The 13,175-nt window shown below is 36.3% G+C and overlaps 1 protein-coding gene across 1 annotated transcript in view; it reads left to right on the top strand.

The window, feature by feature from the left end:
- The window catches only part of IQCB1 (IQ motif containing B1), a 54,011-nt gene extending 41,139 nt beyond the window's left edge, over positions 1-12,872 (top strand). The window contains exons 13-15 of the mRNA XM_032406655.1: positions 4,905-5,036; positions 11,271-11,427; positions 12,296-12,872. Coding sequence (XP_032262546.1) covers positions 4,905-5,036; positions 11,271-11,427; positions 12,296-12,525 — 519 coding nt within the window. The 3' untranslated portion in view covers positions 12,526-12,872. The remainder of the gene's footprint in view (positions 1-4,904; positions 5,037-11,270; positions 11,428-12,295) is intronic.
- The last annotated feature ends 303 nt before the right edge of the window (positions 12,873-13,175 follow it).

The following is a 13,175-nucleotide window of genomic DNA, read 5'->3' as shown; positions in this document are numbered from 1 at the left end:
TTTAATAATATTTATTGCCTTGGAAAAGCATAGCAAACAAGGCTATTTATTTCATTTAATGACCAATTTTCCTAACATCTCTTATTCACTTATACCTGTTAACTTTTATATTAGGATTTCAGGTCCTATAGCATTTTATAGTCCTTTATTGTTGAACTTTGGGTTAATTTCAGTATTTGACAGTGATAGATTTTGAATAGTCTCTTTGTTAATTTTCTGTGATTAACGTTTTACAAAGATTATTAAAAACCACTCAAAAAATAGGATAGAGTAAGTACTACAGAAATAGGAAGATTTGTCTGCTGCATCCTTCTTCCTCAGGTTTTTCTGGTGATGTCAGGCTATATGTACAACAAACAATCCTGTACCATCACCAAACCACACCTATACCTGCATTTTACCCTCTGCTAAACAGGGCCATCTAAGAATTAACCCATGGATATCAGTGTTGGACATACTTCTTTTAGAGGAACCCTTAGGTCCTTTCTAATACCTTTATCTCATGGCTACCTCCTTTTTTAAACTCTCCCCTGTCAGAGGATCAACTGGGCCCTTATTAAATTGAATTACTACCTTGCCTATTTAGATAAGCCCAAAATTTTATTAAAGGGTCCTCTACTCTAAAGTGAGATACCCCAGTTTGTCCACCATTCCTTAAAGCACAGAGGTCTTTATAGGAAGATATCTGAGGGCTATGAAGGCAAAGTTATTTTGGCTTTCACACTTTTCTTTGGCATAAGAGGAAAAAGATTAGTTACATCTACCTCCTATCTCCCCCACCCAAAAGGAAAATGGGTCTCCATTGTAAGAACAAAAAGGGATGGGTCAAGATCATGTTTTTGGTCTTTGCAACTCACTACTAAAAATAATGAAGTCAAAGCAAAGCTAGATAAAAGTAGAAAGGTAAGAAGAGGATTCCTTTCAAAGAGGGAAAAGAGACAGAAAAATTATGAAGTATAGAAAGGGAAGAGAAATGAAAATAGTAGAGAAAATTAGAATAGGGCAATCAGTGGTCAGTAAATGATACATTTTGCTACATTTTGAAGCATCCTTTTCTAAGACATACTATAGATCTGCATATAAACTGTGTCTAATAACAGTACCCACAAACCATATGTGACTACTTGAGTACTTGACATGTAGCTAGTCGAAATTGAAATGTGCTGTAAGTGTGAAATGCCCACCACATTTTGAAGACTTAATATGAGAGTGTAAAATACTTCATTAATAATTTTTACATATAACAAACATGTTGAAAAATTTACATATATTTACATATATTGAGTTATAATATATTTACATAACCCAGTATATGCAAAATATTAATTTCACCTGTTTTTGCTTTTTTTATATGGCTACTAGAAAATTTAAAATTACACGTGACTTCCATTATATTTCTATTAGCACTGCAATTGATCTTGGTAAAAAAGAGAAAGGAATAATTCATTAGTTTCACTGAAAGTAGGAATATCATTTCATTGAACTTGTCCCTTAGAAGGAACTGGTTTTTAGTATTTTTGGCAGGAAAAGGCCAGAACTGGAAGAAAGACCAGAACTGTTGTTTACCTTTCTCCCTCCCTTATTTTGTACAAAAGCAGAGGCATTGTTTCTCATGTAGCTAGAAATTGAAAAAAAAACCCAGTGTAAACTTGCTAATTTCAAATTACACATCCTTAACATAGACAACTTGGGAGTTCTCTGTAGTGGCATAGTGTTGAAATTAGATTTGAAGAGTTAGCTGCATTTTCCCTTTTAATTCTTCAGGATTTTCTTCTCTTGGTTTCTCATCTCTTAAACTCAGAAGGAAGGTGATCGTTGCTGGTGTCTGGTCTCTAGGGCCAGAATGATAGCAATTCTTGCTACTTGATTATAGCAGGAAAGTATTATAGTACTATTATACATATCCATCACAGACTGACCACAAAAACACTTAGTAAAACAAACCATTAGCAGTTGAGAAAATAAAAAACGGGGAGAGAAATATAATTTCAGAGAGTTCTGAAATGACAAAGAATGAAGAAAAGGTCAAGGTGGGCTTTTTTGATCTAGGGACAGAGATTCTTCTGTTCTGGTACCTTAATTCTGAAGTTCCCAGCATAGCGTGATAAGCTGAGGGTGGTGCTAAAAGCAGGAGGTAGAGGAGAGAGAGAAGGAGAAGCAAGGAAGAAGAATCAAGTAAAGGGAAGAATACGAGGAAAGGAGTGGGTCTCTCAACAGGAAGATGCAAGCACAGTTGAAGGCTCCATTAGATACTAAAATAGGGGTATTAGGGAAATTTTATAAACTGAGTGAGAAGACCTCCAGCCCTGTTCCCCCCCCCCTTAGGTCCCAGTGTGCTGTCAGCCAGGCTTATCTCCTGCAAACAGTAGATTGAGAGTATTTTCTTTGAGAAATCTGAGAAAAGTTAGAAGTATACTCACAATGGGGTACTTGAAAGAAACAGCTCAGTTCAGTAGTTTTGTATTGAAGTATGGTAGATAAACCCTACCCACCTGCCCAGAATTTCTAAACACCTCCTTAGAGCTTATTCTTAAATATTAGCTCAAAGTATCATTGGGTATCTGAGAAAAGCTGAGGCCAGAAGAAACAGAATAAAACTACTTGGTGGAAATAGATACATTGCAGGGATGAGAAAACTTTTACAAAATCTATTATTTCCTCAGAGCTAAGAGAAGATAATGCATGAAATAAAACCAAGATGCTATATAAAAGGGAACAAAGAGAATAAACATTGGCAGAAAAAAAATGAAAGACGTAATAAAAGGGCTAGGGAAAAAAAGTTGGGGAAATCTAGAGAGCAGGGCAAAAAGAAAAGATAACCAGTCCAGGAGGTCAAACATTCAAACATATGAAACAAAGAACAGAAAAAAACCTGAGGAGAGGAAATCAAATAATTCAAGATTTCCCAGAACTGAATGTTATGAGTTTTAGGTTAAAAGGATTGACTAAATGTTTAATACAAGGATAGAAACACACCCACATTTATTTTACATTACTATGAAATGCACTGGGGACACATATACTTCTTAGTAGCAACTTTGGAAGCTAAAATGTATTGAAGTAAGGCTGTTACATATTTGAGGGAGATGATTTCCAACTAGAATTCTACACGCAACCACACCATTGGTTTAAGGTAAGCGTAGACTAAAGACATTTTCATGCATCACAAAGTCTTTAAAACAAAGAAGTAACCCAAGACAAAAAGACAATGTGGAATATAGTAAAAATGCAAAGGAAAAATGAAAAGGAGTCACCAAGATGATGGTGAATGGAGATCTCAGGATGATACCTATGGCATCAGGCATAAAGAGCAGTCAATACAGAGATGAGCAGGTCAGAAAGCTCCAGAAGATGTATGTCCAACAAAATAAATTTGATAGAATGCCTGATATATTTTAATATGTAAGCATTAGGAGAGTTTAGATACATAATCAGTGATAAGTGCATAGAAAAGTAAGCACAGGAAAACCACAGCCTTATTAATTCTAGAGAAAATAAAAAATGTGCAAAAAAGGAAAAGTAAATCATATGTGATATGGTTCAAACTTGAATGGCCTTTATGTAGTCATAATTATGTAAACACTGAACATTGATCTAACTAAATTTGTAATAATATTGGATGTTTGGGGATATGGAAAGTATGTGGGAGGGCAAGCAGTGAAAGAGAGTCTTGTATGACTTTCTTCATACAAGAAAGTCAATAGATAATACCTATACCTGAAAAATGACAGAAAAGTAGATGGACAGAAACGTCAAAAGAAAAACCTGAAAGAGTTAAAGTTGTTGTCTTGGAGGGAGGGGGCAGAGAACTCTAGGGTTTTTTGGTAATAATTCTTACAAAACTGACACTTCAAACAATAGAATTATATCAACAAATTTTTTTCTGGAACGTGCTGAAAAGTAAAATATTTTACACTTTGTGAGCCATGCAGTCTGTTGGAACTATTCAGCTCTATGGTTGTAGCACAAAGGAAACTGTAGGCAATACACAAGCATGACACATTAAGAATATGTTACTTGTAGACACTGAATTTTGAATTTCATATAATTTTCACATCACAGTATATTCATTTCCTTTTTGAACTTTTTAACCGTATAGCAGTACAAAACCATTCTTAACTCTTAAGCCATATGAAAACAGGCAGCAGGCTGAATTTGGTCTGTGGGCCATAATTTGCCAACCTTCTCCTTAAAGCAATGTGAAATATAACTGATGAAAATAAAAGCTACAAGGAAGGGAGAAGAGTGAAAAAAAATGGCAGAATAATTTCAAATTTTCTCCAAATCTTGCCTATTTTAAGACTTCTTTTATTAGGAATTCTTTCTGAAGGACATGAGGAAAAACATTCAGAAGCTACTTTCATCAGTTGTCCCATACTTTACAATTTTATAATATTTTCTCATTTGCCAAGCTTTTTCTTACATACTGTCCCTTTGATCCTTACATTTTTCTAGTCTAAGTAGAATTGGGGTTTGTGTTTCCATAGACATAAAATCCATCCTGTGGAGATCAAGTGACTTGCCCAAAATCATACAGTTTATAAGGGACTAGTATTGAGACAACTTATTTCCAATTTTTTTCCTCTTTATTGCTTACTATACTATGCCCCAAATCATACAGTTTATAAGGGACTAGAATTGAGAAAAGAACTCACTTCCTATTTTTTCCTCTTTTTTGCTTTCCATACAAACAATACATGAATATATCCTTGTAAAATATTAAAACACTACAGAAGAATATCATTAAAATTCATTGTCCTCCCTCACTCCCATCATAATCCCATCCCTCTCCCCATGCACACTCAGAGTTAACAACTGTTATAATGTTGTTGCTACCATATGTTATAGAAGAAAATAGTTCTGTGGGTCAGGAATGAAAAATCACAAATCTTTTTTTGCACCAGACTCTTAAATTCCTAGAGAAGTGTCGTAAGAAAAAGAAGCTATTTGCTCCTTGGCAAGGACTTCAAGATCTCACTGATGCACGCAGAGTTGAACTGAAGCAACAAGTGGATGACTATCTCAGAAGACATCCGGTATGCAGGCTTCGGTGCCATGATATCAGTGTTACATTTTTCCAGTGCATGATACTCGTGTGTTTGTGTGTTTACTATTGATATAAAGTAATACAGTGGCTTTACCATAGAGTTAAGAGATTTGGAATCTTATAATTATATGGGCCATAGTATAGTCAATTGGTAATGAGACTGCTTCAAATCCGTTATTTCCTATAGTGTATCAGCAAGACATGGTCATTGCTTTTTTCCAATAGTATGTAAAACTATTGACTGTTTTGAAGCTTCCACAAAGAATATATATAGCTTGCAATCAATAAATATTCATTGTTAACATGTATACCTAAACACATAATACGTACATGTGAGAACTGACACCTGCTATTAATGAAACCATTGATGAAACCCCAGGAGCTAATATTATAAAGCATTTGACTATTTGCCTCTTATGATTTTATCACTGTAATACTGCTAACACATTTCTCCCAATAGAAATGTCCATATCTTTTACTTTCTATGATCACAGTACTACAGATCCGGTGTTATTTGCTTCTCCCTTCTGAGTTCTTTTTTTTTTTTTTTAAGATTTAGTCATCTATTTAATAGAGTGCGTGAGGGGTGTTGGGGTGTGGGCAGAGGGAGAGGGAGAGAAGCAGATTCCTTGCTGAATGCAGAGCCCTACATGGGGCTTGATCTCACAAGCCTGAGATCATGACCTGAGCAAAATCAAGAGTCGGATGCTTAACCGACTGTACCACCCAGGCACCCCTCCCTTCTCAGTTCTTGACCTTATACTCCTATATATCTTTGAAGATAATTTTCCTTCCTGCTCTTAGAGTAACTCACCACCCCATCATTAATTTTAATAACCTGTATTTCTGCCAGTCATCTCCACTTTTCTCTTGATGCTTTTTCCATACTTCCATACTTCACTAATTTTAGGGGAAAGTTGGGAGTTTATACATTTCAGCCAATCGGAATTCTTACTGCCCTCATTTGAACTAAACACTCAAGTGCCATTTGGTACTTTTCACATCCATTTTCTTGTACTTCTACTGTTTGTCTCTGGGTTCTCTCTCTCCCTCCTCCGTGGCCCTGCCTCTCCACATACACACTTTTTCTCTGACTCTGTCTTCTAAAATCTGAAGGTTCTGGGTCACTAATGTTAGAGTTTAAGAGTAATGTTAGGTAATTCTATCATTCACTGTTTCATTCTTGCAGAGCTCCCAAAACTAAAGAGCTTTATGCAAACAACCCCCCTCAAAAAAAAAACCCAGAAAAAAAACCTCTATAGAATGGAAATTAGAGTACTAATATATTATAGCTGAACATGTATCTGATAGATAAGCACTGGAACACAGAGCATTGGTAAAAGCAGAATTGAACAACAAGGTCCAATTGAGGAGGCCTGAGTAAGGCCTCCTACATTTCCCTCCTACGTTTCCCTCCTACTAATCTGAATTTAAACCCACAAACTAATGTAAGCCTGTGAAGTAAAAGATGACAAGCCTGCCCTTATAAGTCAGGCCCTCTGTGGTTACCACATAGAGATAGACAATAGAAAAAAGTTCTGACTTCTGCTTCTAACCAATATGGAGTAACAGAGACTGAATTTACTTCCTGCCTGAAACAACTGGAGGGGAAAAAGATAAAATACATGAAACAATGGTTTTCAAGATCATGGAAATCAGACAATGAAGGTTAGTAATTTCTGAGAGGCAAGATGGAGTAAAAGGGACTGGATTTACTTCCTGCCTGAAACAACTAGGGGAAAAAAAGATAAAATACTTGAAACAATGGTTTTCAAGATCATGGAAATCAGACAATAAAGGTTAGTAATTCCTTAGAGGCAAGATGGAGTAAAAGGGACTGGATTTACTTCCTGCCTGAAACAAATGGGAAACAAAAAAGGATAAAATACATGAAACAACAGTTCTCAAGACCATGGACATCAAACAAAGAAGGTTAGTAATTCTTGAGAGGGAACAAAGTGAGCCCTATGATGGCCCTAGCTTATTGCCCTGAGAGAGTTTCTAAGTTACAGCACAAGGAGGAGGAAAGAGGAGGAACCCTTTGGGGTCCCCGTGCTGAGGAGATAGAACTGAGAGTCTGAGGAGAACAAAGCAGCTAGATTTCATAGGACAGAGTACAAAGTGAAAGGATATACAAAGAATACCCCAGATATCTGCATAATATTCCCCTTGAGTATATTTCAGGAGTCTGATTAGCACATATATATAAGGAAACTACTCAAGACCAAGGAAACAGTCGTCTTCAAAGATAAGAGGGAACAGTGCCTGGTACTCAACACAGGTCCAGGAATAGTACATGCTCCCATCAAACAGACTGGAAAAAATTAATTCACAGGGTATCAGAAAGAGTACTTAGGAAGGTCTTGCCTTAGTAGTAGAAAGTAAATAGTGTGGACTGATGCATTCTGCTAAACAAATCATAAAAGCAAGACCAAAAAAGATAAAAAAAATTTTTATGTAATTTAACCACATCCCAGAAAAATACTCAACAAGGTAAAAGTTACAATGTCTTGCAGCCAATTAAAGATTAACATGGGTATATAGAGGCAGGAAGACATGACCCATGATGAGGAAGATACTTAAACCAATCTAGAGACTACACAGATGTTAGAATAACAGAGGACATTGTTCATATATTCAAATTTTAAGTAGGGATGTGGAAGATATCAAAAATACCCAAATCAAACTTCCAGAGATGAAAATTTCAGTGTTTGGTATGAAAAATGCACTAGATCATTAGTAGCAAATTAGACATTGATGCATAAAATACTAATACAGTCGAAGGCATAGTAGTGTATACTGTATAAAATGAGACATAAAGAGAAAAAAATGTTTTAATTGAAAAGAACATTAGTGACCTATGAGACTTCAGGTGGCCAAATAAATGAGTAATTGGAGTTTCTGAAGAAGATGGGGAGAAAAAATAATGCCCAAAAACTTTCCAAACTATAAATTTACCCCCAAGTCCAATGAAGGTACAGGCACATGAAAAAAACCCTATGCCAAGGCATATGATAACCAGATTCTTCAAATCACTAATAAAGTAAAAATCTTAAAAATAGAAAAATAAAAACATATAAAGACAGAGATAGAAATGACATATTTCTCAGCAGGAACAATGCAGGTAGGAAGACATCTTTAAAGTTTTGAAAGGAAAAAAATCTGTCAATGCAGAATGCTTTACCTTGAAAAATTATTTTAACAACGAAGACAAAATAACTTTTTCAGACATACAAATGAACTATGTCACCAGCATACTCACACTACCAGAAATGTTATATCCTTTAAGTTGTAAAGGATTTAAGATTTTTCTCAAAAATGATATTAGGAAAATGATGACACAAGATGTCCCAACTCTACATAAAGAAATTAAGAACACTGGAAATGGTAACAACATGGGTAAATATATGACTTTTTCCTCATCATTTAAATCTTTATAAAATATAATTGATTCTTTAAACCAAAATATCATCAAGTGTTTTGTAATGCGTACTAGAGAGTAAATATTTTCAGTTTTGTAGATGTTATAAGCTTCATTGCAATTACACATCTCTGCAGTTGTAGATTAAAGCGTTAGATAACATGTAAACAAATACGTGTGGCTGTATTTCAGTTAAACTTCATTTTCAAAAATAGTTGATTTTAGTTTAGTCCTTGTTGGAAACAAAAATAATAGCATTGTTTAATGATGTTTGTAACATATATAAAAATACAGTGCTTAGCGGGGCGCCTGGGTGGCTCAGTCATTAAGCGTCTGCCTTCGGCTCAGGTCATGATCCCAGGGTCCTGGGATCGAGCCCCGCATCGGGCTTCCTGCTCCGCGGTAAGCCTGTTTCTCCCTCTCGCACTCTCCCTGCTTGTGTTCCCTCTCTCGCTGTGTCTCTCTCTGTCAAATAAATAAATAAAATCTTTAAAAAAAAAAAATTCAGTGCTTAGCAACAATAGTATAAAAGCCAGAAGGAATGAAATAGATGTATACTATGGAAAGTAGTATTCTATATATGAAGTGAGATGATATTACTTGAAAATAGATTGATAAGTTAAAAATGTATACTATGAATCCTAAAGCTACCAGTGTAACTAAAAAACAAAAAAGGTATAGCCAATAAACCTATAAAGGAGATGAAATAGAATAATAAAATATGGTTGATTAATCAAAAAGAAGGCAGAAAAGAGGAAACATAAAGAAAGTGAGGGGGAAATGAAAAACCAATATGACCATATCATATGACCATTGATAGGACCATTTGTACCTTTGAAAATCAGTTAATGTAATTCACCATATTAACAGACTAAGAAAAACAGTATCATCATATAAATACTTGCAAAAAAAGTCTCAGCAAAGCAGAAATAGAAGGAAACTTCTTCCATGTCATAAAAAATATCTATAGCTGATAATGATGAAAGACTGGATGCTTCTTTCCTAAAATCGGGAACAAAACAGGATGTCATCTAGTACAATCAAAATCCCAGCAGGTTTTTTTTTCCTCTTTTTTTTTATTATTAATATATAATGTTTCAGGGGTGGGTCTGTGGTTCATCAGTCTTACACAACACACAGCACTCACCACAACACATACCCTTCCTAGTGTCCATCACCCAGCTACCCCATCCCTCCCACCCCCCTCCACTCCAGCAACCCTGAGTTTGTTTCCTGAAATTAAGAGTCTCTCATGGTTTGTCTCCCTCTCTGGTTTCATCGTGTTTCATATTTTCCTCTCTTCCCTTATGATCCTCTGCTGTGTTTCTCAAATTCCACATATCAGTGAGATCATATGATAATTGTCTTTCTCTGATTGACTTATTTTGCTTAGCGTAATACCCTCTAGTTCCATCCATGTCATTGCAAATGGCAAGATTTCATTTTTGATGGCTGCATAATATTCCATTTTATTCCCACCAGCAGTGCACGGGGTTCCAATTTCTCCACCTCCTTGCCTTTTGTTATTTTCACATCCTAAGGGGTGTGTAGTGTTATATCGCTGTGAATGGATTTGTAGTTCCCTAATGATTAGTGATTTTAAGCATCTTTTATTGGCCATTTGAATATTTCTTTTTTAATTTACATTCAATTTAGTTAACATATAGTGTATTACCTTCTTTGGAGAAATGTCCATTCAAGTTCTTTGCCCATTTTTTAATCAGGTTGTTTGGGTTTTTTGGTTGTTGAGTTTTAGGAGTTATCTATATATTCTGGATATTAATCTTTTATCAGATATGGGATTTGCAAATATTTTCTCCCGTTGTGTGTGTTACCCTTTTACTCTGTTCATAGTATCCTTTGAGGCACAGAAATTTTTAATTTTGATGGAAGTTCAGCTTGCCTATTTGTTGTTGTTGTTGTTGTATCTGTGACTTTGGTGTCATAGTCAAAGAAATGGCCAAACCTAATGTCATGAGGCTTTTCCCCTATCTTTTCTTCTAAGAGTTTTATAGTTTTATCTCTTATATTTAGGTGTTTGAGCTCTCTCTTTTTTAATGCATTATGTATGATTTTGATGCATGCTCCTGTTTAAAAAAGAAGTACTGCTTTAGTCATACTCTAGTGCTGCTGTTTAAGATTCTGTAGCTGAAAAGTAAGGTGTTCGCTGGAGTGGGACTCCATCCCATACCAGATCCATTGAATATTTGAGAAGCTACGGTGTCAGAAGCTTTATCAGCTTCAGAGTTAAAATTTTCTTATTCTTGTCTAAACTAATTCATTTCCCTTTAAAGTAGCTGTGTGGCCAAAGGAATCTGGTCCTTTGGTTGATTTTGTCCCTTGATCTCTGAAATCAGAAGCAATTATAACATTATGGTTTAAATAAGTTTAGGAGTAGGGGTGAGATAAAAAGTAACATAGTCTGTCAGGTGGGGTCTGGAACAAGAGGTTGGCCTTGTTACTTACTCCTGTTTCAGGCCAGTATCTTTACCGAACCATCTGTAGTTTTCACTGTGGTCTCTCAGTCTTAACTCTTCTCCCAAAATTCCATTGTGTGAGGAAGTGAGGTGTAGGAGCATACCAGAAAGAAACTACCCCCTGAATTTTCATGTAAAGCTGCTTTTAAAAGGCTATTTAATGCTTGCACAAGAGTACAATGTAGAAATCAATCATGAGATTCAACTGATGGGATGAGAGACAGCTAAGCGTTCTGGAACCTCATCTAAGTGGTTGGGCAAAACATGTGTGTGTGTGTGTGTGTGTGTGTGTCTTGCGATAATTTTTTCTGTTCTTTGTTCCCAGAGCTCTCAGATGTCAGATGTGACTAGCAGAGAGCTCCATTCCCAAGCACAAGAACAACTGCAACACTACCTTATGGGCAGGGCCCTAGAAGAGAGAGCCCAGCAGCACAGGGAGGCTCTGATGGCTCAGATCAGCACCAACATTGAGCAGTTAATGAGTATGTGCTCGTTCCATTTTTGTTTCCTAAAATGAACAACCTGTGCAAGATTTTGTGACATCCAAAATCTTCAGAGGGAAAATACCATTTAATGGTTTATTAGCCTATCTCTTGTCCTCAGAAATTTCTAGATCCAGAACATGCCAGCACATGATATTTTCAAATAGTGCAGATCCCATAACCTTTTTGGCTGCTTCTCCCAGCCTTGCTGTCCTTCATAGGTATCAACTCAGACAACAGTTACTAACTGTAAAGATGCTGAGCCCTACTAGCCAGATTCTATTGTGTAGTCTTAAAAAGCTTTTGATCATATTTTAGAAGTAGATGATGACAGTAGTTCCCGTGCCATTTTATAATTTTTAATGAAGTGCTTTCACAATAGTGAATTAATCTGCTCCTCACAACCACAGGTACATTTAGTGAGAGATCTCATCCATGAAGCCACAGTGTTTCAGTCCACCTGTGAAACACTTTCAGTATATATGGAGCAGAGAAGGTCAGAGTCCTCTATTTAGTGCCATTACTTCCAAGTTTTGTATTTTTCAATAGATAGGTGGCTGTAACTGAGCTTCTCATATATGGAATGGGGTTCTGCTACATGTTAAAAATTCATGGTCTTTAAATCATCTAAAAAAATCTACATCTTTTTTTATTCTTTTATTTTAAACACATTATGGGGGGTGGGCAGTTGCTGCCAGCCACACCTACAACTTGTGAATAGTTATATGCTATCTATAGCTAGCAATGATAATAGATTCAGAGTTGGAACCCTGTCCCTGCCTACTATAGCAGAGTTCCAACTCTATAGTTTCCCACTTGTATGGTACAGAGCTCTCCTACTCACCTGTTTATTTTCTGTTTACTACAGAGGCACCAAGTCTGAAGGAGGCAGAAGGGAAAGAGCCTGAGCTCTTCCTGAGTAGATCCAGGCCTGTGGCAGCCAAGGCCAAGCAGGCCCATCTCACCACCCTGAAGCATATACAAGCACCTTGGTGGAAGAAGCTTGGGGAAGAAGCAGGAGATGAGATTGATGTCCCAAAAGATGAGTTTAGTGTAGAATTAGGAACTTTATTCATTGGTGGAACCAAACCCCCTTAGGGAGCTACCCAGAGAAATGACACAAATCCTTTATTTGAGGAGATTATGTTGGTTCTGCCTCTGGCATGCTAGTAGACTAGAACTATCTTAACTCATGGTTTTCCAGAGATTCCTCTCCAAATAAGATTTGCAAGCAGTAAGCAAAGAGTTGTCTTCTACCACTATCTCAGTTCTCTTTCCTTTTTCCACATCACCATCCCTGGCCACACATACAAATTAGTGTGGCTTTTATTGTGGAACTAACCTCAGCATGGCATTCTATTGCTTATATGAAATGTGGTATTTCTTTTGTTTTTGCTGTTTTCCTACTAAACATGTTTTCTAAATAAATATTTTCAACAATTATTCTCAAAAACTTGTCAGGATTACTTCAACTTTTCATATTTATTATTTAGAATTTATATTTTTCTAATATAAGAAGAGTGTGCTTGGCCTTTATTAAGGGGAGGGAAAGAAATGGCATTTGAAGGGTACTTCACTGTTTCCCACCAAACAGGGGTTGAACTCATTTTTTATCTTGTTACTTCTTAAAAGAACTACATTTTAAAAAATCCTAGGATTCAGGGGGGCGGAGCAAGATGGCGGAGGAGTAGGAGACCTGGATTTCGTCTCCTCTCAGGAATTCAGCTGGATAGGGATCAAACCATTCT

Source organism: Phoca vitulina, unplaced genomic scaffold (genome assembly GCF_004348235.1).
Source record: "Phoca vitulina isolate PV1807 unplaced genomic scaffold, GSC_HSeal_1.0 scaffold8, whole genome shotgun sequence".
Taxonomy (NCBI): Eukaryota; Metazoa; Chordata; class Mammalia; order Carnivora; family Phocidae; genus Phoca; species Phoca vitulina.
Note: the sequence above shows the minus strand (reverse complement) of the source record. Positions and strands in the feature narration are given on the sequence as shown.